Source organism: Oenanthe melanoleuca, chromosome Z (assembly GCF_029582105.1).
Source record: "Oenanthe melanoleuca isolate GR-GAL-2019-014 chromosome Z, OMel1.0, whole genome shotgun sequence".
Lineage (NCBI taxonomy): Eukaryota > Metazoa > Chordata > Aves > Passeriformes > Muscicapidae > Oenanthe > Oenanthe melanoleuca.
In genome coordinates this window covers 63,385,157-63,410,451 of record NC_079362.1, presented here as the reverse complement: position 1 = coordinate 63,410,451, position 25,295 = coordinate 63,385,157, and the positions used below count along the sequence as shown (strand labels likewise).

The following is a 25,295-nucleotide window of genomic DNA, read 5'->3' as shown; positions in this document are numbered from 1 at the left end:
TTACAAGGTTTTGTCTCGCTGAGCAGAACTGCCCTGAAATTTTTAAGAGCTTTCTTCAAAACAGAGTTAAATCTTTAAACTATGATAATAAAATTCACCAATACCATCTTCATGTGTTAGCAGATTTTCTTTACTAGTTAAATAAAAATTTAAACATATAAAGGAACTGCTACATAAGTTAACACCCTTTACAGCAATCTGGGGTGCTGCTAATTAAAGCAGAATTATACTATCCTGCGTCTTCCAATAATGCATAATTAGGATTTGAAATTCCTTCATACCTAGCTCCATAGATATTAGAAATTTACATGGGAACAGAAAGCATTGAAACAAATTTCAAAAAAGCAAAAGCTTGCTGGAACCTGGGAAAAGGATCAGGAGAGTAGTACTGCTACATGCTTGTGCCATTGGTGCAACTCTTTTCCAGACATTCCACTAGGCTAGACAGATCTGTCCTTTAACACTTAGAGAAAGACAACATGACACTTCTCCCAAAACAGTTTAAAGAAAAACCTTTAAGCCATGAAGTACCTCTCAAACCAAATGCAAAACCCAGAAAGATCTAAACCTTCTGCAGCTATATAAAACAAAAGCATCCTTCATTATTACTGCATTGAAATGAAGTCATGATTATTCTATTAATTCTTTTGCAGAATCAAACTTTCTTCACTTCACCAGACAAGATGGAGCAAATGTGATAATATCCATTAGAAAAAGCAGCCACCTTGGAAAAGAACCAGCATTGGTTCTTGGTGTTTGTTGATGTTTGGTTTTTTTTGGCTTCTTTATTGGGGAAGTGGAGTTGTTGGGGTCTTGATTGGGATTTTTACACAATAAAATAATTAGAGTAACAACAAAGATTTTAAAACTAAACAGTTCAGCAAACTTCCTACAAATTACCTTATACATTTACTGATTTTTTTTCTCTTCCTCTCTTCTTCAAACATATTTTTTTGAGACCGCTTGCTGAAACTAAATAGGCACAAGTCTATAGGGCCTGTGAAAATGCTTCCTAGAATCTTCAGGGCTCCTATGGCAGCCACAAGAAAGCTGGAGTGGGACTTTTAACAAGGGCATATAGTGATAGGACAAGGGGGAACAGCTTCAAACTGAAAGAGGGCAGGTTTAGATCAGGTATTGCAAAGCCTCATACATGACTGATTTATCAGTAACACTTAATGCAAAACCAGACTGAAGCAAACCATTTGCATACAGTACCTGAGTTAGTATTGACAGTAGACAGTACTCAGCCCAATCTTCAGAAAGAGCAGGCAGATTTTTAATGGTCAGATTCACTAATCTATCACACTGAGGCTCTCCTTGATCCTTCCAATATAATTTTAAAGTCTTTCCATTTTTTTCCCCACAATGTAGCATCCTAATTCACAACCCAACAAAGATGTTTTCTGTGACTGGCTGGGATAACAGTATTATTCCTTCTGTTAAAAGACACTCTGCTGGTTGGTAAAAATAAAATACCTGAATTGTGTTGTAGTCCCTGCACACAACAACTAAACAATTTGTTTACACTATCTGCTCACTGTATCTGTTCACAAACACAATGTTTTCTTTTCTAATTTCTGAACAAGCTAAGGATTGTTATACTTTACCTGTGATTTCATCTCATAAAGTGTAGCATCCTCTGGAGTTAACTGAAGTGCTTCATCCCATTTGACAAGAGCTTCTCTGTACCTGTAGTTAAAACAATATTACAGTGTCAAAATATTCAAAGGGATTGGATATTTCTTTTTATATCCTGAATGTTGTCCTAAATAAAATGCCATGGCATATGATTAATATTAATTATTTTTTTAATTACTTCCCCATAAGACATTTTGAACTGTTTCCAGGAACTGGGTGTTTTCTGTTCTGATCAACTGGATGCTAACTACCACTATAGAACAGACCTCAGGTGAATTTACATGGCAACATTGGAAATCTGAGGCAAAGCTTAATAGCTTAAAACTAGAAATCTTGAATTGAGTCCAAATTCCCTCATTGCAAAAAATCATCCTTAGCCAGGCATAAAGAAATATATTCTGAACTCAACATGCCATGGTACAGTCATAATTTAAAATTTATTTTCATTCTAAACAGCCTACATTTCTGTACTGCAAGAATCTAAAGATATATAAACAACTTTGGTATGTAAATATAAGAATTAAGCTGAAAGTAAACAGCTGAAATCACTACTGAAATCACTATTTGGGAAAGCATAAACTACATTGCTCTTTTCTAGGAAATAAAAAGTAGCCTTTTGTCTTGAACAATGAGGTATAAATTGAACCACAATGAAGAACTGTAACAGAATAGTGAAATACAATTACAGATGTGCAGTCTTTCAGCAATAAAGGTGGCCTCTCATCAACATCAATGAGTATGTGAGGTTATCACATTTTCTCTGAAACTTCACAATATACATTTGTTATGGAACTGTGTGGGAACACCTGTATTTATATTAATTACATTGTAAAGGTATGAAAAGTTACTCTTGGAAGATACATGTGCTTTAATCTTAGTATAGTTAAATTGACTTAATATAGTTAAATTAACTACAACAATTTTCATATGCCCTTCTTATGAAACAGTTTTCATCTTTCCCTACTCCCCATTCTTCCTTCCCTTTCCCCAGTTTTCAGTCCTTTGGATTTTCCAGAGCAAGTTTTCCAGAGCAGTCACATAAAGAACTCAGAAACTTCTGAACCAATTCAGAACAGAAAAACAGACTGGAAAAGCAGTGCAACTGAAGTAAAACTTTCATTGCGATTCAGATATTATTACTTTACAAATTACACTAGTAAGTCTGATGGTTGAGTGCTAAGCAAACGATGTTTCAATGAATTTTTCACATGTCCTCAAAGTTGAGGCACCAGCTGCAGACTTTTCATCTCAGTTCATGCTCCGGGGCAGGTGTTCACCCTAAAGTAAACGTCATAACATTTTCTACATGCCTCAGTAGAAGCTTTATGCTGCTATTTACTTAGTTGGGACTACTTTTGGACAAGAAGATTATAATTTAGTTCAAGACCTAGCACAGACCTTGCAAATAAAGCCTACATGAGTAAGGCCTCAGCTCAGTTAGGCGGTGTCCTGGCCATGCAGAAAGGTGCAATGTTGTGAGTACAGAAAAAAAGTTTAGTAAAAAAAAAGTTTTGGAGAACAGAGTAATTACAGTAATAACATCAGTAATCAGAAAGAAGGAACAGCACTGGCATTCTGCATGTAAAAAGATTTAAGACAAAAAGTTTCATTTCAGGAATCTTCATTTTTACTTCTATGAAGGGAACATCATTCCTCAAAGCACCAATCTGAAGGTGATAAAACTCATAGCAAGAACCTGCTACCTCTGAAAGAAGGATCAAATATAAGCCAATATCCCCCAAATCCTGATGGGTTTTGTTGCCAATTTGTTAACAGTGTGCCAAGAGAATAAAAATGGACAAGAGAGAAGCAGTTGCACATTCACAGAAACACTATGCTACGTGTGTCACGTGCGTGAACAGTAAATTATGTAACTCTGCCTGTGAGCCTCAGAAAGCACAGTCCAGGACAAGGAACAACAGAATGCCAGAATCACTTCCCTGACTAAGAACACAACAGCAGAGAGCTAGTGAAGGAAAGGTTCCACCTGCTCAGGAGACTGACTGTTGACTACCAGGTTACAGACTGCAGATACCCATAGGCCAATGAAATAGTATCTTTTCAGTGCCCATATTTCCTTTAGAGGAATAAAATATAAATAAATATAAATATAAATATAAATATAAATATAAATATAAATATAAATATAAATATAAATATAAATATAAATATAAATATAAATATAAATATATAAATATAAATATAAATAAAATATAAAATATAGCTCTTCTATTCCTTTAAATATTCAAAAAAAAAAAAGATGTTTCTATTGCAGCTCCAGGAGGAACTAAGGATACTGTCCTTACTAAGTGAAAATGAGTTGCTTGCTCTAGAAATGCAAATTTAGGAAAAATTATTTATAAAAAGGTCCATTAATCCATTAATCAAAGAATGTTGTACCTCATTCTTCTGAAGGAAAATATAAAAGATTGTATTAAATATCAAACACCTTGCTGAAAAAGATTCCTAGAGATATAAGATAAGATTATAAAGCCAGTGTTCCAGTAAATGCTTTATGAAAACCATAAACCTTGGCTGAAATAAGAAGGGAATTAACACAGGGGTAGTGTTGCAAAATAAGTAATTTTAAAAATAGGTCATCTTACTGTTTCTCAGGATGTTTTTTTGAGCTGAACTGTACAGCTTTACCACTGCACTTTACCATCATGAGGAAAAGCAGTTTTGAAAAGAAAAGCTTTGGTATAAATATGACATCTGCTTAGGGTTTGGAGCATCTGTCATATAAGGGGAAGCTAAGAGAAACAGGACTGTGCAGCCTGGAGAAGGGAAGGCTCAAAGGAATCTTACCATGTTGCAAAATTACCCAATTTGGAAGTGGGGCAGGGAGTTCAGAAGACGGAATCAGACTCTTCTCAGTCATGCCCAGGCACAGGACAAGAAGCAATAGGCACAAACTGAAGCACAGAAAATTCTGTTTAAGCACATCTCCATGCTGGAGGCATCCAAAACTCAACGCACCAACAGCTGAGAACAGTAGCTGACCTTGCTTCAAGCAGGAGCCAGAGTAGAAAAATCGCCAGTTCACTAGGACTGTATGATACTAAGTTATCAGCAAAACCAGTGATAGATGATTTAAGGTATTATCATCTCCTGGCTAAATGAAAACCAATTTTAAATAAAATATAAACTAACAAAAAATAGATGCATTAATTTTTAGATCTCTGAGATGGCTATAAAAATTTGTCTATTGTAGTAGTAAAGTTATAGAATACTAATAAAGGACATATCTTGTTTCTAACAGTTTATGAAAACAGTATTTCCAGAAGAATTAAAACCCTTATGCAAATGAACATGTACATTGCAAGTCAGCACCTAAAGAGTAATGTATTTATAAGATACATTTTTAAGATAAGACTGTATTATTTTGAAATATAAATTCTAATTATATGAATACACAGACATAGTATACTTAATCTACCCACAGTGATTTCAGCCAAGTACTATATATCACTACAAAAAAATTATACAGTTGCAATCAGAATTTAATTAGCATTTTCTCTATTACAAATAATTTTTTTTATTTCTTGTAAAAAGAAATAAATTAATGACAACTGGATACATCTGGAATGGCTTCAGGATACAAGACCTGATGGATTTAGACATATTTTATTTAACAGCCCATTAAATCCCATAGCTCCCCTAGAGTACTAAAACTGCTCTCTTCAGATGTGCCCCTGACCATCTGCAAGCTGCAGAAACTTGGCACATTTTTCTACAGCTTGCCAAAATTTTGAAACAAACATTTTGTGCTTACACTTCACTTTTACAACACCACTTCTGGGAAAACAGGATATCTTGAACTCTTAAATAAAATCTCTAAAATAAATTTTTAAAAAATGTTTGAGGCCTCTTGGTAAAAAGCCTAACATACAGATTACACAGAGATCCATTTTTGAATCACATATATAAAATGCTAAAAAACAGCTCCACAGCTCATGCGGGATTTAGAGTCCTATATTTTTACTCAGGCTTGCTGCAAGCTGATGCTTCAGGAACAGAATGAGGCAGGACATACTCAGAATGACACTGAAAATATCTGCAAATATACTAAAAAGAGGAGATGGTACCAAATTCAGACAAAACGAGACTTATCTGCAAGAGAGAGGCACAGTACAGGAGTACAGTGTTAGGAGAAGGCATGAAGAAACTTAAGTCCTGGGATTTCTTTTAGACTTAGATGAATACTCCTACAATCAAATACTACAGGATAATGAGGAAAAACACAAAAAGGGACAGCAAATTTTAAAAATAATATGCCTAATTGTCAAAGATTCCTGTCACAGAGGAGGAACATGAATGATCTGTGGCCATCAGCAACACCATCTAGAACAACTTTAACCCAGTGCACAGTCAAATTCTGAATTTGTTAGGAAACCAGAGGAAAAGAACACTAGTCAGTAATTGTAAAGACTACATAAAAAGAGAAATGAAAATCAAAGCAGAAATTGGTTACAGGAATAAACTTCCCTTTTTAAGCTGGGAGATGATGCAGGGCTAGACTCGAGGAAAAAAGATATAAACAACAGGTGAATGAGAAAACTAAGAAGGAAAAAGGAGAATGAACATAACATGACTTTTTTGTGTTTAACAACTTCAGATTTCTCTAACACATCTAGGTTTTCACAGTGAACTACTTCCTCTGCTGAGGCTGAGGAGGGAGATGTACAGCACTTAGTAGAAGCATTTAGACAAGAATAGTTCATAAATAAGTGACAACACACGCAGAAAATTCATGTCAACAGCACATTTAGCCTGGTAACAGTTGTAGGATTGTACATCTTACTATCGTGTTTCACGTGTTTAAAATGTTCTTTTAAGTCTTAGCAACTTCACAGTTTTTGGTCACACAATTCTGACAACTCTTGGTGAATCATGATCACTGCAGCATAAAAGCATGGCTATTCTGTGGCAAAGTGCTGAAGGTCACTTCTGATTATGCATGAAAAAAACCACCTGCTTTACTATCCGCTAGACCTTTCAACAAAGTTTTAATTTAACAGTCTCAGCTAGGTGTGGTTACACAAGAGGTGCATGGCAATTCTTCAATGGCACCTGACCATACACCTGGGTCTTACCCCATAGTAAAAGAGAGAGAAACAAACTTACTGCAGCTACCCTTCAAAAGGACAAACTCTTAGGAGTTGACAGCAGGGCAAAACAGCATGCACATACCTGAAGTATGTAATTTCAAACCCCAATGTATTCAGAGTTACTATTCTTGCACGTTGGACCATTCAAAATCAAGGCATTGACTCTTGGACACTTGTAACCCACAAAGTGATAGTAAGTCTGGTTTATACAGTGAACACACAACTCTGTTACATGAAAACAGCTGAACACACCATAAAATTAAATAGCTACACGAGTATTTCAAAGAGACCTCTCTCTCTCAACAGCTTCTGCAGAAAAACAGATGGGAATTACCATTTCATCATGTGCCAAAAGTAATTACCATCCATCATCACAATGAACTACAAGATCAAATTTTTGATTCAAGTTCCCCTCACCAGTTTCCTAATTTTTATTACAGCTATACATGTAAATATGGCTAATTTATATCACTGTATTTATTAGGCAAATGCAGTTTTGAAATTACCTTTGTCAAAGAAAAACTATGAAATACAATACTGGAGAAAGAAGAATCAGTTAATGCAAAAAATCAAGTGCCCTAAAGCAAAAGTCACAAAATCTGTCTCTGACAGATACCCTCTCTCACACACTAACAACATTTAATTTCCTCACATATGATATGAACAAGTAGTCTCAAAAAATGACTCAGTACTATTTCATAATCACTTTTTTGAGACACAAGAATATAATATATTGCAGTAAATAATTAAAGCGACAAGTGACAGAGGAAATGGGGAGCTAGCAAACCTGTCTTTCACAAACACATTTAATATTGCATTGTGAGCTGAGGGCTCTGCAACCTTTATCTTACTTTACCCCATTCTTTACAACCTGGTCAACCACTGTTTCATGGTCCACCCCCCTCAGATACTGCATTTATCTGTAAACAGACAAGAAAATTCGCAACACAAATGCAAAGCATCTAGGTGCTAATCAAATATCTTGAAGCTAACTTCCACAACCAATTTCATTCCCAGGCCATCAGTGTGTGCAATTTCAGGGCTTTGTTCACAAGGGACACTTTGGGAAGCATGTATGCGTGTGCCTACACTTGTGTTTAGTCTTCAAAAATTACATCATTACTTAAGCTCTGACTGAAGAGATTTATACAGCTGGTTAACAAGCAGGTTCAAAGCACTTTTTTTTTTAAACCCTTTCTATTCAGGGAAAGAGAACAAATAAGTTGCAAATTATTAAATAAAATCCTAGTTAAATGACACCCATCATGTGCACAATTCTAGATACTGGACATTATACAGCTCTGTTTCTGGCCTTGCTGCAGATCCTCCCTGGACTTGGCACTGGTACTTCAGATTTTTTTCTCAAAATAGGGATTTAACAGAAAATTTATATAACACAGAGGAATTTACTTACCTGCAGTAAGATTACATCACGCAGATTGTCAGAAGAGCTAAATATACACTGCTAATCATTTGCAGTAGTCCTGAGAACTCGGTACTGTATTTTTAAAGTGAAAATACCTAATCTATCAAGTTCTTGCTACAAGCTGTTTACTCAGACACCAGAACATTATTTGGAGTGGAGAAAAGGAACTCCCAGAAATTACACTTCTTTCAGTTAAGCAGCGGTTTTGCTGGTTTAGTTTTGTCATGAAAACCACAAGTTTTCAATCAGAAGTGACTACTGTCACTGACTGCACACCTGATTAACAACAGAAGTATTAACAGATAGACTGTGGTGAGAAGTATTTAGGTTTTTACCACATGAAGTATAGATAAAGGTTTGACCTTCAGGAAGAGGCAAAAGAAATAATCTATTTCTACCTGTATTCTATTAAAATTAAACTGTCAATTACAAAATAGAACACAAAGATGTGTAAAAATGCACAATGAAATACCTTAATCCACCAGATAGCATGCAACGTTTGAGAACTTCTCTACAGAAAGCAAACCTTTTACCTGTATTTCTCTGATGTCCATAGCAGCAAGTTAGGTAACATACCAATTTTCTACTTAGAAAGGCAGTGCTAACCACAGTCTTGTTGATACAGAGGAAACAGCTATTTTCACATACTGAAAGTCATATTAGAGTGCTTAAGAACAACAATCATCATGACATTCCACACCACTGAGAAGTATTCTCACACAGAAGAATATTTAGTATGTTGTATAACTAGTGCTCATTTACAAACTTTAAAAAAGAATAAATATATGTTACATTCATATAGTTAAAATTCAGTTTCAAATGCTTGTATGTTCAACATTAGTATCAGATTAGACCACAACAGATAAAAAAGACAACACCTAAGAATCCCTCTACAGGGTCTAAAAGCTGCTTTCCAACCATCTATAAACATGTGGGATGCTCTGTTAAATACCAGTCTTGTAATTTAATGTAATTAAAATCAGGTATTGATCGCCATTTTACAGGTGAGAGCTCTGTAGAAAGCCCAAACTAGCAAGGACAAATAGGAGAAGCATGGAAATACAAGAAGGAAATCAAGTTTTATTACACCTCAATCTGCTATTTTCATTATTTAAAGAGTAAGAACTGACTATCTGAACCCTGCAAGCTTCAAACGAGAATTAATTGCATTGTTTCAGTTAAATCAGTTCACCATTTTAGTATTCTAAACAAAAGCTGCAAATTAATATAAATCAAGTATTGGACATTGCTGTAGTATTTATGTATTCACAGAGAAGTAACACATTTTTATTGTCGAAATGAAATTTTAAATAGAAAGATTTAGTTCCTCAAAATATTTTCAACAGCAATTCCTCTGGAAAATACAGCAGGAAGGAAAAAACCATTACACTGCATTTAAAGCAATACTTTGGTCTTGAGAATTACTTGTTCTGATACCCTTTAGACACACAGTACTAGAAGCCAAAATAGTAAGTGTAATCTCTTTTGCTCATAGGTGTGAAGACATTTATTCCTTTTAAACTTTCAATTATTTGTCCACAAATAGCAGACAGATGTCTCTTACTTAACATTATGATCCTAACAGTTCTCAGAGATCTGACACAGAAATTAAGGCTTTAAGTCAATAGAACAAAAAAATCTGTTAAATGCTGGGCTTTAAATACCAGCATTCATCTATCTTTATCAAAATTATTTACTGCCAAATTATGATGCTCAACAGTAGGGTATTAACATGACAAAACATTTTGGGAGAGATGATGCAAGAAAAGTAATAGTCTGCTCACATTGTGTTCTGATCAGTTCCATCTCATCTAGTTGATATGCTTTTGTTACCTGTGTTAAAATAATGTAATTTTGCTTCATTTTCTTTCTTTCTATTACTTACAGCCTCTTTACTATGTTTGCTGATGAATAATAATGACAAAAATTATAGACAACAGAGAAAGGCAAAGGGGAAATGTATTCTTCTTTATTGTATTTTCATAATTGAAAGGCAATTTTATTTTTTCATCAAAATTCCAGTAAGTTAAGTAGGCAGGTACTCTATAAAGCTCCCACACAGCTGAAGCTATTAGAAAGTATTTCTAATTACTATAAAGTACTAATACAAATACTAGTCAACAAAAGCCATGAATTCTCCTGAAATAAGGAAAATACAGATACAATACAGAACAATCTATCTGCAAAGACACAATATACATATATATGTATATATATATGTTTGGAGACTGGGTGTCACTACCTAAAATTAAGGAAACTATCACCAGGATGATTTCTAAATCTCATCATAACTAAGAACTCATCCACATGAGAGTGGCAAGAAGAGCAGCAACTCTTGACTACCAGCACTAGAGCAGCAAGGAGTGGTTGCCTTCAGTGTCTCTAGACAAAAACATTCTGTAAAGAATTAGATGAGCTACTTTTGTGCTTCAATACCCATGACAGAGCTGCTTAATCACTTAGAACGCTGCTTCTACTGAAATACAACCTTACAGGAACCGTTCAGACTGATGGTTTTGGCTGGCACTGTCATTTTGCACAATAAAGCAACGCATGTCAAAAGAGAGGAACAGCAAGAACTGTTACAACTTTCTATTTCAATGTTTCTTCTCCATAAGACAGCATGCAATGCAAAAGAAAACATTGAAGATTCAACAGAAGATTAACATATCAGATGTTTTTATCTGCACTGACTTCTGGATAGGAATACTTCAGTGATTTGATCAGATTATCCCATGCTTCTGAATTCAACTTGTAAAATTTATTCTCCCTCTTGGTCTTAATTTATGACTCAAATCCTACACTCTATTAAGCAGGAAACATCTACAAAGAATATTTTGAGCTCTGAAAGATAGTGCCATCAACAGATTCACAAAACACTTTCAGAAAAGGAAACAGGGCAACAGACATGAGTTTGTTGTGAAAATGCACAGGACTGTAAAGCATCTATAAACTGGAAGATCACTTCTGGGGGAAAAAAAAACAGCAAAAAGGAAGCAAAACTTGATAGCCTCCTGCATCCTGGAGAACAGATTTATGTCTCAATTATAAAATTATGCCCTTTAATATATACTCTTTACTACCTTCTCTCTTTTCACGTTAGGTTGCTTACACTGATAAGAGGAAAAAAAATAAGTCTCACTTACAGAAATCTCTATGATTCCTTTTCCTGAATTTATGGAAAGCTCTCATCTGCAAACTACAACAGCACCAATGAATGTTCTTTAGATTTAGACATACCACCTCATCTTGGTGGTTTCTTCCCAGTTTTGCTTAATATTTACGATTTTTCTCTCTCAATCTCAATTTATTATCAGAATATAAAGACTAAAACTGAGTAACCTGGAAATCCTCACAATCAGTTAAACTAAATAAAAAACAATAAATTACGCAGAAACAAAAGGGCCAGCTTAAACATTTTTCATACTTACTCAATACTCAATGTAACAATACCAGTAATTTGCATAAAACTTCCTTAGTTTTATTATAGCAATTCCATAAATTAATTAGGACATTTTAATTATTATTGTTCAATTTTGGTATCAATTTATTTCATTCTTTATACCAACAGCACTTCTAAATTTTTTTCAGTATTGCCTGCAATTCCTTTGTCACTTTTGAAGACCACAAAAGAAATCAGCAACTAAAATAAGTAATTTCTGAAACATCATTCAATCAATTCCACCCACAATAGAGAAGTATCAGAATTCTGCCATATTTCTGAAAGGCAAACATCTTCCAATGACTCTGCAACTTTATTAAAAGTTGTTCTGCACTCTCCTCACCCCCCTCAGTTTACTGTCTTGTCCCTGTATACACCAGTATAAAAGTTTTTGCTCCTTGAAGCAAATCAGCAGCCCAGTCAAGGTTATCACCAGCACAACAGTTTGTTTTAAAATACCAGGCAGCTCCCCTGTATAATTGTCCATTTGGAGAATTACACTGGGGAGTGTTATGCTGGAATTACACTGGAGAATTACTTTACCAAATAGAACAGCTGTTGTGATCGTAATGAAATTCAATGCATTATAAAAAATGCATTTTAGCAAACAGTGTCCCATCACCTTCATACTCAGAGCTTTGCAAAAAAGATTTTCTAAACCAACAGTGACAGAAAGATGGTCCAGCAGGGCTGACTAAAACAAAGTTTACTTTCTGGACAGGAAAACTTTCATTTCAATCTCAGCATGTGATCCTACCCCCTGGAATGCTTTATGTACACCTTTTCTTTATCAAGTCCCTATTTAAGCCCTTTTTGAGATCTCAGTAAATATTAATCAAATGAAAATAAAAAATGCTCTTTGAGGATTGGAAGTTGAAATACTTAATTGAATGATAAATCTATTTTAAAATATACAATATTTCAAATATGTCCAGGAAAATAAATTATGTGAGCAACACCAGGAAAGGTTAACCTTCTGACAAACAGATGACTTTCACTCACAGCCTAGTCTAAAACCAATATAAGAACATCTGTGTCAACATGCAAATTCACTGAAGATAAATTTATCATCAGAAGAGCCAATTCCCCAGAAAAGTTTGTATTAAATCTTCCAGACAAATACAGCTTACTACAGAGAAGTCTGAGCTGCAGACTTCTTTCAGTAAGTTTATGCTATTCAACATATTTAACACGTCTCCTATTTTTAACAGTAAAAATAGGACTGTGGAGCCAGCTGAACACAACCCATTATTCACTGCCAAGATCTCTTATCCAAATACTGTAGCTGAAATAAACCCCACAACTATGAACTGCATTTTGTTTAAATGTCATTTCCTAATTTTTACAGAATACAAAACGCTTAAGCCATGCACTGTCTACTACACTACTACACTGGATTTCTATTAACAGCTGACAGGTGAAAGACAATACCTTGCTTTAATATTTGTCATTCAGTCGCTAGAGCCAGCAAAATTCCAGAGACTGGCATCAAAGTATATCCAATTCATGCTAAGAATGGCAGCCTGTAAAAATTACTAATTAGTTTGAAGTGACTGCAAAATAGCATACTTCAGCTCTTCATAAAAACAAAATTTCTGTGACTCTTTTTCAGATGGCAGAAAAAGGAAGAGAGGAGGCTTGCATTTACCTCTCTCACTATATGGTACAAGTGTAAGCATTCACAGGTGGAAAGGTATGGTTCCTGTCTAAAATGTCTGAATTTCAGTATTCAAACACAGTAGCATAAAATTGAGGATGATACTGTAAATACCAAGTCTTCTCTTTGAGATCAGGACAAATGTACTGGTCACCCAAATGACTCTACTAAGAAAAATGAACAATGTCTATCACCCATCTCATATAGGTCAGATTATTTACCAAAAGTAGTTGACAACATATTTTACCATTTTTGTTGAGTTAAGCTTCTCTCTGCACTCACCCCCCAATTAAAAAAGTGTACTTTAGCTTGTACTGCTAAAATTGAAGAAAAGAACTGCTAGTGAAGTCCCTATGAACTAATCAGAAGTAGTTTGCTCACAGTCTAGTGATAAAAGTGCAACAGACTAATTTGAAAACAGATGAGTATTTTGAAAGTGTAACAACTACAAGTGCAAACCAATTCACAGCTAACTATTTCAAACTTTATGTGCAATACAATAACATAACACAGGCAACTACTAGACAACAATACAGCATAAATGAAATAACTTCCCCTGCTGTTTGCCCACTCACTCCCAATTTTCTGGCTATTTTGTTAAAATATAACAAAATATTTGTGAACCAGATTAGAAGCAGCAACCAGAAAGAAACTATTTCCAGCCAGGCTTCTTCTGCAATGCTGTGACTAACTGTACTTTAAGCTGGCTTCCCCCAGGGTAAAAACAAAAAAATGGGACCATGGCAAAGTAGTGGAAATGAAAGGATAGCAGAACTGGGTCACACTGACCCCCAACTCAAATCAGTTGACCCAGTGTTAGAGCTGCAATCTGGCTAGAAACCAAAGCTAGGGTGAACACACACACCAGCCCTTGCCTTTGGTTAACTCAGCCCTGACGTAACTGAACAAATGTCTACAAAATTACTGCATTGTTAACTGCCACATAAATAAATCAATGGGACAAAAAATAATAGAGGAAGTCAAGATACACAGTAAATTAGATTTATATAAATTTGATGCCACATGTCACTATACAGGACTCTTCCAAGCAGCTATTCTTGTGGTAGTTATTAATGTCATGAAGTCAACTCATTAACAACTGTCAGTCCTACAATATGAAATATTTCTACAGTGTAAACAGAGAATGCACGAATGTCAATTTTCCCCATTTGCTGTTTGAATTAACCCTTCAAAAGGCTTGGCTGAACAAGATGTTGACAGAGAGTCTTTATTCTAAGTCTTTACTGCCAAGTATCCTCTTCAGTTTAAGGACACTTTCACAATATGCCACCAGAAACAGAGGACACCATTTAGGAAACAGAAGGCAAGCTGACATATATAAAGGAACCAAGACCTTATAACAAAGTACACTGCTATATACTATTCTGTAGAAAAACAATGAACCAAATGGGCAATTACAACCCTTAAAATCAGTACATTTCAATTTTGGAACATAAGGACAACAAGCACACGTTATATTCAGTAAGGATTGGGCAAGGGATACTAAATTACTGTTTCAAAATTAAATTCCATGAATGACAGTGACAGTTAAAACAACAGCAGCGGAGGAGGATATTATCATTGTCAGCAATAATAACTAGACTTAGAGAGTAACTGGCCAAAGTTATTAAATTAGGAAAACACTTAATTTTTTCCCTGCTGCTTCTCCTATGAAAAGAAATAATATCATGAAAAATTATTTCTAAACAGAAAGGTTTCATTATTCAAGTAAAAGGAACTAGATGTATCTAACACTAGATCTGGACAAAAACAAAACAACAAAACTGTCACCTTAAAAAAATGAGATATGATCACATTTTACAGTATCCATGTTGTAATGCATGATATCATTAATACAGGGGATCCGATGAAGGATATGGAAAAGGCCCCAGTTTGTATTTCTCTACAAAAACTGCTCAGATTATTAATGTAATTTACTAGGTTTTGCTAAATTGTATTATACTAGGCATATAAATAATAGAATTGCCTACATTTAAAAGCTGCACCATTAGAATTCCTAACTATTTGCAAAATCAAGCATGTTCTTTAACCTGACAGGAAGACTTCTGCACCCAAGAGTTCACATGAACCTCTAGCTGCCATTTATCAATACAGACCTGCTAGCAGAAATTGTTTTTTGCAGGATGGCACTAGTGCTGCAGGATGCCAATAGTGCTGGCTATACTGCCACCACATCACCTATTAAAAGATGATCCCTGTCTCAGACAGGCAGGAAAAGGAATGAAGACAGTTTCAGAAATCAAGCCAACTGTGAGAGAAACTCACACTGAAGCACTTCACCTCAAAACAGCACCTAAGAGGAGAAAAAAATGCACTAGTAGAACTCTACTACATACATTCATTGTCCCTCACATGCAGAAGAAGGTTGTGAATGTTCATGTGAGGAAACACCACCTCAGACTGGTGGCATATACACATCAGATTCAGACTGCCAGAAAAATTAAGTAAAAAATGGTAAAGTTAATTATTTTGCCTTTTTATACTTTACAAGCCTAGAAATATGCCAGCCCATGTGCTTTCACATAGTTTAATTTTTCAAGCACAGCTATGATAGTGAGTGATAAAAATTAAATGCAAAATATTATCATAATGAATAATGAAAATAAAAGTAATGCAATATCAATAGTTATATTTTTACGGGGTTTTTTTACAGTTCATTATGTTATATAGTTGAGAAGTAACACAGAGGTATTCTGGGATGAAATGCAACTGTCCTACTGGGTCATAAACAAAAGTTGTCTGGAAAGCATGCTAGGAATGGGACAGAAAAAGAGGAGCAGCAAGTAACGTAAAAATTTAGAAACTATTGATTACTGGCTATAAAAACCTGAGACAAGTATTCATTAGTTTCCAATAACTTCATATATATAAGAATAGAAAAAATGAACTGTAAAGCACAAATACTCCACACAGAGATATTAACATATATATTAAAAATTAATACATACTGATGAAACACTTAAGAACCCTTTTTTATGCTTCTTTGGTTCCAGTAACATTCTCTACACATATAAATAGGAGATGAGATGTTAAGTATACAGACATATTTTCAAAGAGTTTATTTAAAATAAAAAACTGCATAGGACATACCCATTGAGAAACATAGCTTTTCACTTATAAAATTCTGTAAATTATACTTCATGCACAGAAGGAACAGATCCTCTAGACATATATACAAAGGCATATATACAAACACAAATTACCCTTCTTTCACCTCCATAGAAGTGCTAATAGGCCCAAATTCCTCTCACCCCCTCACCTAAGTTTAGATACCCAACCTGAGGTGTTTACAGGAGGACTGCAGTCACCCTGCAGTCACCTCACAGGATGTACCTCTCTCTCTTCACACTGTCAAGAGACTATGAATGAACACTGATTCTAATCTTGGCTGACAACAATAACTCCTTATATATACGGAATGACAAGTAGGCAACAATTAAATCATGCTTTCTCTGAAGGAAAATATATCTATGAAGACACATAAAAATTATTCCACAGTCTAGAGCTGGCATATGAATATTCCTTCTGCTTCTATTTACAAATACGTACATACAGAAATATGCACACACTGAAGTACAGATGGCTCGTATGGTGTCGCATTTCAATATCCTCAGGGAACAACAATTCTAACAAAAAGATACTCTCAAACCTATTCAAACTCTGGGTACAGCTTAAATAATCTACAATTCTTGCACTCACTCTCAGAAAAATCTGCACTAAATTAGTAACAATTTCATAACTGAACTCCTACTTTGCCAAATAATAACCAGCTGCTGGAAAATAATGTTTCCCAGAACAAAAAGAAAATAGCTAATTTAAAGATAAATTACAATTTAAGCAAGAATAAATACTTAAGCAGACTGCAAAGAACTTACTTCTCAATGAAAGGGGCCAACTAGATGTATCACCAGGAAACAGGAACTCTATCAGTAAGTGATGAAAAAAATAAAGCTAGCAATAAAAATTAACTTAGATGAAAAAACAGCTTACACAACAGCTTACAGGAGGGTTTTAAACACTGCAAAACACTCTCTGCACTTCTTAAATTCTGTAGAAAGGTTACGAGTGCTGAAAAACAATCCATACGTTCTGACTAATAAGAGAGAAGCTGTAACATGCTTTCTCCAAAAAACAAAGGTACAAAGTCTGTACTTGTTCAGTCTTTTCTGTTTCAGCTCATGTGTTCTGCACCCAAAACTTCCAGCTTACACACCCTTTTTCTCTTTAGTGAGGATATGATGTGTAGAGCATTCCCAAGGAACCATAACAGTTAGGCAGTTTTACATAGACACAAAATAGACAGTAATGCTAAACACTGAAAAACTTTAAAAAGTGATCAGGTACTTTGACCAGAACTCATGACAGTTTTATTCAAGTCCCTACTTGTACTGAATAATTTTACCTACACTATGAAATCTACTTACATTCTCTGCATTTTTGCAAGACTGACCCAAGAAAACTCTCAACCAAATAAAATAATTACTGATACTAAAACTTTTCATTTTGTTTGCAGAACACCAGTATTGGTAACCCACTCTGACAGACGTAAGCAGTATTTATAAAAATTATACCTGCTATGCAAATTGCATCCAAACTGATACTAAACAGTTATTTTCAGCCTACAAGGAACAGTAGGCATGAGTACTTAATACATACTCCAGGTTTCATTATAAGCATTTTCCAGCAATTTCTCCAACACTTAGTCATAAAAATGCAAGCTGTGTAGGACTTTCAGATTACTCTTACGGAAGAGTCAGCCTAACATAACTTTAGACTTTATTCTTGAAGCCAGACACTAAAGCTCATAGACTCCCAGATTACCTACTTAATCAATCCTTTTAACTTTTCAACTTTCAAAACACATCTTTGCTTTAAATGACATCAGTTAGCAGAGATAGTAAGAAGGCAGACCAGTTTTTTTAAATTTGTTTTTGCATCCATAGTATTTCACCAAAGACACCTATACTAGTGAATCAAAATTTTAAAAGTCTCAGGAACTACTTTCTGTATTCTATACATGCCCGAAATTTTAATGGGATATACTTACAAAAAGGCCAAGATTGGAATGAAAGTCTAGAGATCATCTAGTCCAATCAGATGCTCAAAGCAGGGTCAGGTAAAGGAGGATGCTCATGCTCCTCCTGAGCAGATGATACTCATCTGGCCTGAGTATCAACACCATTCCCCATCAGTCTGTCAACTCCCAGAAACCATGCCCTGCAGTCAAAACATTTCAAGTGCAGTTGAAGATTCTTTGCGATGACATCAACCAGCTCCTGCAGCACTTTGGGATGGACTTCATCAGGTACCATGAACTTCTATACATCAGGTTTATCTAAACATTTCAGTCTGACTCACAAAGGAGAAGTCTTCCTTGAGCCAGACTTTCCCTCAGTCGGCTGGACCTGGTGTTCCTGAAGGCAACACTTATCTGTAAAGACCAAGGCAAAGCAGACAGCGAGTGCCTGTTCTGCATCTTTTGCCACTAGATTCTTCACCTCATTCAGTAAAAGACCCACATTTCTCCTTGTTTTATTTTGTTGTTGATACACCTGTACAAGCCCTTCTTATCCCACCCCAGATTCAACTCCACATGGGCTTTTCCTAACTTCATCCCTGCCCCTGCATACTGAGTCTCTGTGGTCTGATTGAGTCAGACAACTTGCTCTTACCTCTTGTTTTACATCTGGATTTTGACAGGACCTTCCTATATATCCACACAGGTCTCTTATTCACCTTTGCATGACTTCCTCTTCATAAGAATTACTCTTGAGCTTAGGGCAGAAACGTTGAAATAAATGCCACCTGCTCTCCCCGATGCCTCTTCTCTCTAACACACCCTATTTTTTCTAGGCTACTTTACAATGTAACTCAGTTGATTAAACTGATGTTTTGATGAAATGTTTTTGCCAAAGACAACTGCTGGGATCTTCTGGGAAACCTCTTTATTAACAGTGTATTATGTAAGTAACACCAGTTTTATTGACTGAAACTTGAAAAGCAATTTCAACATAATTATGTCTATCCTTTGCCATCTTAGCTGCATCAAAATGAATTAGTAATATAATCTGAAAACAATTTTTTTATTTCCATAACTCATTTTAAATCACGTACTTACCATAATCTAAACCTAAAACACATAGGTAAATGGAATAAATACATCTGTTAAAATCTGGTCCACCTGAGAGACATATTTTTTCCAGTACACATTTGACTTACCACAACACTAAGCATACTTTTTAAAGGTGTGTGCCTCATCATCTGACAACTTACAATATCTAGGGAGAAAAATAAACTCAATTACAGAATATATAGCTAAAGAAACCCAAACTACACATCTGGGAGTCATGCTGGCACTCATATCAGAGAAAAATGTCTCAATTGCTAAAATATGGAAAAAATTACCCTTTAGAAAAGTTCAATTCCTTACAATAGATTAGAAAATTAAGCAATTCTAAAAAATTAATCCCTCTAGAAAAGTAAACAGTTTCATGAAAATTGGCCTATTATCTGGTCTACTCACTGCACTTTGTCATGTCTTTTTTAAAATTTGCTATTGCAAAAGCTAAGGGAAATAAAAAGTAAAATATTATTAATCAGTCTAATCTAGACATCAGGTGACAAAGTGAAAGAATTTTTTTATTATATAGAGGAACCTCTAATACAGGAGTGTTCCAGCTGAAAACATGACCTTCCCAATCAAGATGAAAATTTTTACTCTTTTTTAGCACAATAGACATCATCAGAATCAAAAGAGGTATTAACTTTTGTTTGACAAAGCTTAAAAAATGTAAAGGCATTCATTGAGAATTTAAACCCGACAGGATCTACTCCCAACAGAAATGCTGCACCTCTTGAGGGCACACTGAGAAGAGCTCTATCGCCACTCACTGGGCAGCTACAGAAGTCTAAGGTTTGAAAACAGCACAGGGTTGATTGCAGAGCTACTGCATGGACAGGCAACTCAGTTGCATTGAGAACACAAGTCTGACAGAAATTTTTCTTCCTGCTTTTAGCTCTCACATGCCATATATTTAAGGAGGTCATACTTCACTGTTTACCTGCACCTCAAACATTTCCTAACTGTGTGCCCAGAGCCAAAGGCTTACCTCTCACCCAGTCAAACAACACTGGCAAATCGCTGTGTTCAAAACACTAAGGCAGAATATGTGAACTTATCCTGGATTTAAAAGAGTGTAGGACTATCAATACAAAAACACTGGATAGGGGTTGCTGGGTTTTGGTTTTGCTTTCAGTTGTCTTTCTTTTTTTTAACTCCAGTGTATGTGGGCACATCCACACTCCGATTACACCAGTATTTTAAGTTTCCTAAAAGCAAAAAAAAAGTTCTCCTCTAGAATATTCTCTATACTTTCCACTGACAGACAATATTCTATTCATAGAAATCACAGAATACCCTGAGTTGGAAGGGATCCAAAGGGATCATCAAAGGCCACCTGCACATGAAAGCCTGAAGAATAGCACCATGTGCCTGCTCCCAAAAGACTGTGTGTATGCTTGTACATATTTGTTTTCACTGATCCTTCTCACACATCAAAAGAGCATAAAATTGTGGTACTTCTTCCACACATCTGCCTTTTCTTGCTGTTCTGACAAGATCACCCATTTACAAGCCATCTTCAACACTGCCTACTTAACAAATTTCTAGGTCAGAGTCTCATTAACAGTGTTTTTCACAGTAACCACCCACTGTGATGATCAACTTAGTTTAACACTTTTTTCTGGTAGACTCCTAATCCTTTTTCCCATTCCACAAAAAATGCAAAATATGGATCAGAAACTATCATCTTCATCACTGTTTTTCTTCTGCATGTCTATATCAGCTTATCAGGTTCATGCACACACATCACAGCAGGTACAAATACTCCTCAAACAGTTCCACAAAAGCTGAAAACCCACCTCCCAAACAATCACCTCATGCCATTCCCAACTTTGACAACCAGCAAATAAGGCAGGCTGCACAAATTCTGGTGCCTGAGAAGCTCATTCATTATTCCCTCCCCCAGAGAAGCATTGAGATCCCACCTAACAAACATCAAACAGTGAGATCTCACTCATCCACACAGACAGACTTACAGGGCAGACAGAGACTAACAAAACCATGGTGGGGCTTGCAACACTATCACTGACTCCCTTTAACAGAAAAATATGCTTTTTTTTATAATAAAACATAAATGTGTCAATGACTATTTTAGCTAAGTAACAGTGGGCCTGCATATAAAATTCAATCAAATTAATTTCTGCCATGCACGTTACCTCAGAGTCTCTCGACCGTAAGAAATGAAGTTGAATTAATGACTTTCCATCCTTTCTTTTGTTCAGCCCCCTTGCTTCGTCACAAGTTTTTCTTCACTCTATACCCTTCACACTATCCCCTTCACTCCACAGGTAACACAAACCAAGAACTAACCTTTGTTACTTTCTAGTGCTAGGTCTTTGCTTTATTTCTAGAACCCTACACAATCCAACTCAGTTTTGTTTTTTTAACTGTTGCCACACTTTGATATTTCAGGAAACAATCCACCTTAAGTATTTAATTATTTACAGGAATCTGCTTATGCTGTACAAATGTATATTCAATAGACTAAATAGGCCTGAACACTACCACAATAACCACTTTCTACCTATGTGATCTATGTGATATTTTTTTAAAAAGAGAAAAACCTGTCTGAAAGTTATGTACCCCAACAGCACCATATAACTTCCAGAACTGTAGTGTGCTGGAATAACTGATGGAAACTATAAGTTCAAGTATGAACTTCTATTGAGCCTCAGATATGAATCCTAACTTCTTTAGCATACTTGTTACAAGCCATTCAGTTTCTCAGTAGTACTTATAACCACTTTTGATGAGAGATAGTTCTCCCTAAATTCATAAAAAATGCTTCCATTGCTACTTATGGATGGATGAAGCTTTTGTATTGTTTTCTAACCAACAGATAACAGAGAACTCAGCTTCTAAGACCAAGTTAAGATATTAAAAGCATAAAAATTACCTGCTGTTTAGTATGTCCCTGCCCTGAACCACATCTACAACCAAATATTTGCCACTGTTCAAAAGACAATACTGCACTTTAAAAAATACACAAAAAAAAGTAAATCAAAAAATAACATAGAAAAAATACAACCAAAGTAATCCAACAACATCCAAAGCAAAATACAAGGAAGGCACATGTATAACAGAAGACATATAAACAAAAAACAATCTGTTTAATATATATAAGTACAGGATATATTAGAAATACAAGATTAAATAAAAATATTTAGTGATTTCTATATTCCTAAAAGGACAGAATGGATCTACCTTTCTGTAGATCAAACTAGGATTTATTTCTGGTGTTAAAAATAGAGATGTTAACTGACTGTTAATTTGTACATTCTGTGTTTTCAACTATTAATATTAACATAACCCACTTATGTGACTACTATTAAATGTATTGATTAATACAATGGCAGGATGCTCAAAACCTATTAAGTTTAACTTGGTCTTAATTTCAACTCAACTTTAAAAGGCTTCAAAATTTTATTCAAAAATTACAGGCCTCAGGAACACAGAAGAATCAACTGAAGTCATTCACTGAACAGTGTCACTATTTGAGTGACCAGTTAAAAGAGGAAATTGTATTTAAATATTTGAAAATAGGCCTTTACTCAAAGAGATTTTGTATTTATTCATTACTTTTTAAAAAATCAGACCAAACAATGCACACAGTTATTATGATATATAAACTTGCCTGCTTTAAACCTCAAAGTTGTTCTCTTCCACATAGCCCAGGGAACCCTTTTTTAGCATGACAAAAAGTTTAATAGCACAGGAGCACCTACTGACATCTTGGCAATATTTCTGCCAGGAAAATAACATCTCTGATCTGGGACAATAAAGCAAATATGTTCTTAAAAGTAAAGAAAGGATAAAAATTCATATGTCAAAGAATTCTGAAGATTTTAAGGGGGCTACTCCCAGAACTGTTTCTTCCCCCTCCAGTGAAGATCTGGCCAAATTATTTAGTTAATACCCAATTTACAGTCCACCTCTTCCTCTTCTACTCCGAAAGGACTTCCTGCCTGAAGTATAACAAGGTAACAGAACCACTTTTGCAACATCCTTCCAGAACTGCCAAACTCCCAATTCTCAGGAGGCAGTCGCAGCAGCTCCCCGGACCTGACCTAACAAAGCACTAGGCAGATTCGCAGTGCATCAGCTGGTTGGCAGTATTCCCCAGGGCACTGTGTGCAGGCAAACAGGCTTAACAGGGAAAAATGACACATTTTCAAGAGTGGCTAAAGCATTACTTATGGTATGGCTTACCATCCTATTTGTCCTTTCAGCTTTCAAATCCAGTCGGTTTACAGTCTCTGGACTTCTGCAATCTTTGTTGTTATGAGAACGTTCAAAGACACGGTGGAATATATACTTTGTTTCACAGCTGACAACACCACCAAAGGCAAAAACTTATTTAGCACCAGACAATAAAGACAGAATGAAAAAATTTTCACTTTCCAAATTCCTAACAACGCAGATAATAGCAAATTACTAGTGGTTAGAGAAGGGATTAAAATATGCAGCAGCTTTTCAACCAATGAAAAAAGAGTAAAACAACATTAGTACCTCCTATTTTCAGCCAAATTTGCACCTTCATCCTTGAGCTCCTTACTCTTCCTTACACAATCTTCTAAGAGAACTTCCTTTCTTCTCTTAGCTGCAAGCACCCAGTTAGCATCATCATCGTCACCCAGATCCTTGTCATCCGCAGCTTCTGCCTCGAACTGCTGAGAAGTAGCTTTTGAGACCTTCTCACCAATCTTTCTCTTCCACCCAAAAGAAGCCATCTGGAGAACTAGGAAAAATACATTTTAAGCAGTTAGGCAATTTAGCTTTTAAGAACACAGCGGCGAAATCACACCAGGCTCATCTGGAAGCTAAATCAGTAATACCGAGCGGCACTCTCCCACACACAACGTATCGGACCGGCTGCACCTGAGCAGTCCCTGAGGCACGCTCAGCCCCCGGCGGTACCTGCAGCTGCCGCCGCCGCCGGCCGCCTCTCCCGGCTGGAAGCGCCCCGCCAGCCCCGGATCGCGGCAGGAAGCGGAAAGGGAAAGGCGGGGCGGCAGCGCAGGAACCGGGCCGCAGCAGGAAGGAGTTGGAGCAGCGGAGCGTCCGAGCTCAGGGTGGCAGGGCCGGCCGGGAGCCGTAGTTCGGCCCGGCTCAGGGCCGGCCGGGAGCCGTAGCTCGGCCCGGCTCAGGGCCGACTGGGAGCCGTAGCTCGGCCCGGCTCAGGGCGGCAGGGCCGACTGGGAGCCGTAGTTCGGCCCGGCTCAGGGCGGCAGGGCCGGCCGGGAGCCGTAGCTCGGCCCTTCTCAGGGTGGCAGGGAGCCGTAGCTCGGCCCGGCTCAGGGCGTCAGGGAGCCGTAGCTCGGCCCTTCTCAGGGCGGCAGGGAGCCGTAGCTCGGCCCGGCTCAGGGCAGGCCGGGAGCCGTAGCTCGGCCCGGCTCAGGGCGGCAGGGAGCCGTAGCTCGGCCCGGCTCAGGGCGGCCGGGAGCCGTAGCTCGGCCCGGCTCAGGGCGGCAGGGAGCCGTAGCTCGGCCCGGCTCAGGGCGGCAGGGAGCCGTAGCTCGGCCCGGCTCAGGGCGGCAGGGAGCCGTAGCTCGGCCCGGCTCAGGGCGTCAGGGAGCCGTAGCTCGGCCCTTCTCACGGCGGCCGGGAGCCGTAGCTCGCCTCTTGCGTGCCGGAAGGCGCCCGGCGGCTCCCGCACTTTGTGCGGATTGAGGCGGGGGCGGAGGGGACAAGAGCAGGCGACCCTGGCAGAGCCTCCGCCCAGGTGCTCCAGTGTCTCACAGGGATGGGTGTGGGACGGCGGGAGCGTCTCCCGAGTGCGGACTGTGCCCTGGGACAGCAGCACCCGCCACAGGGAGGCGGCTGCGGCCGCGGAGTCCCGTAGGGAGAAGTGACCCAGGCTGACAGGGACGCTGAAC

At 37.1% G+C, this 25,295-nt stretch overlaps 1 protein-coding gene across 3 annotated transcripts in view; it reads right to left on the bottom strand.

Annotated features, from left to right (window-relative positions):
* Positions 1-25,073, bottom strand: part of TTC33 (tetratricopeptide repeat domain 33) — a 42,204-nt gene extending 17,131 nt beyond the window's left edge. Inside the window, exons 1-3 of one of the 3 annotated variants that reach the window (XM_056514043.1) lie at positions 24,337-25,073; positions 23,929-24,157; positions 1,611-1,692 (exon numbers count right to left, since the gene is read on the bottom strand). In XM_056514043.1, coding sequence (XP_056370018.1) covers positions 1,611-1,692; positions 23,929-24,149 — 303 coding nt within the window. In that variant the 5' untranslated portion in view covers positions 24,150-24,157; positions 24,337-25,073. Of the gene's footprint in view, positions 1-1,610; positions 1,693-23,928; positions 24,158-24,254 lie in introns of all 3 variants that reach the window. The other 2 variants (XM_056514042.1, XM_056514044.1) reach the window with 2 other exon arrangements.
* Between the last annotated feature and the right edge of the window lie 222 nt (positions 25,074-25,295).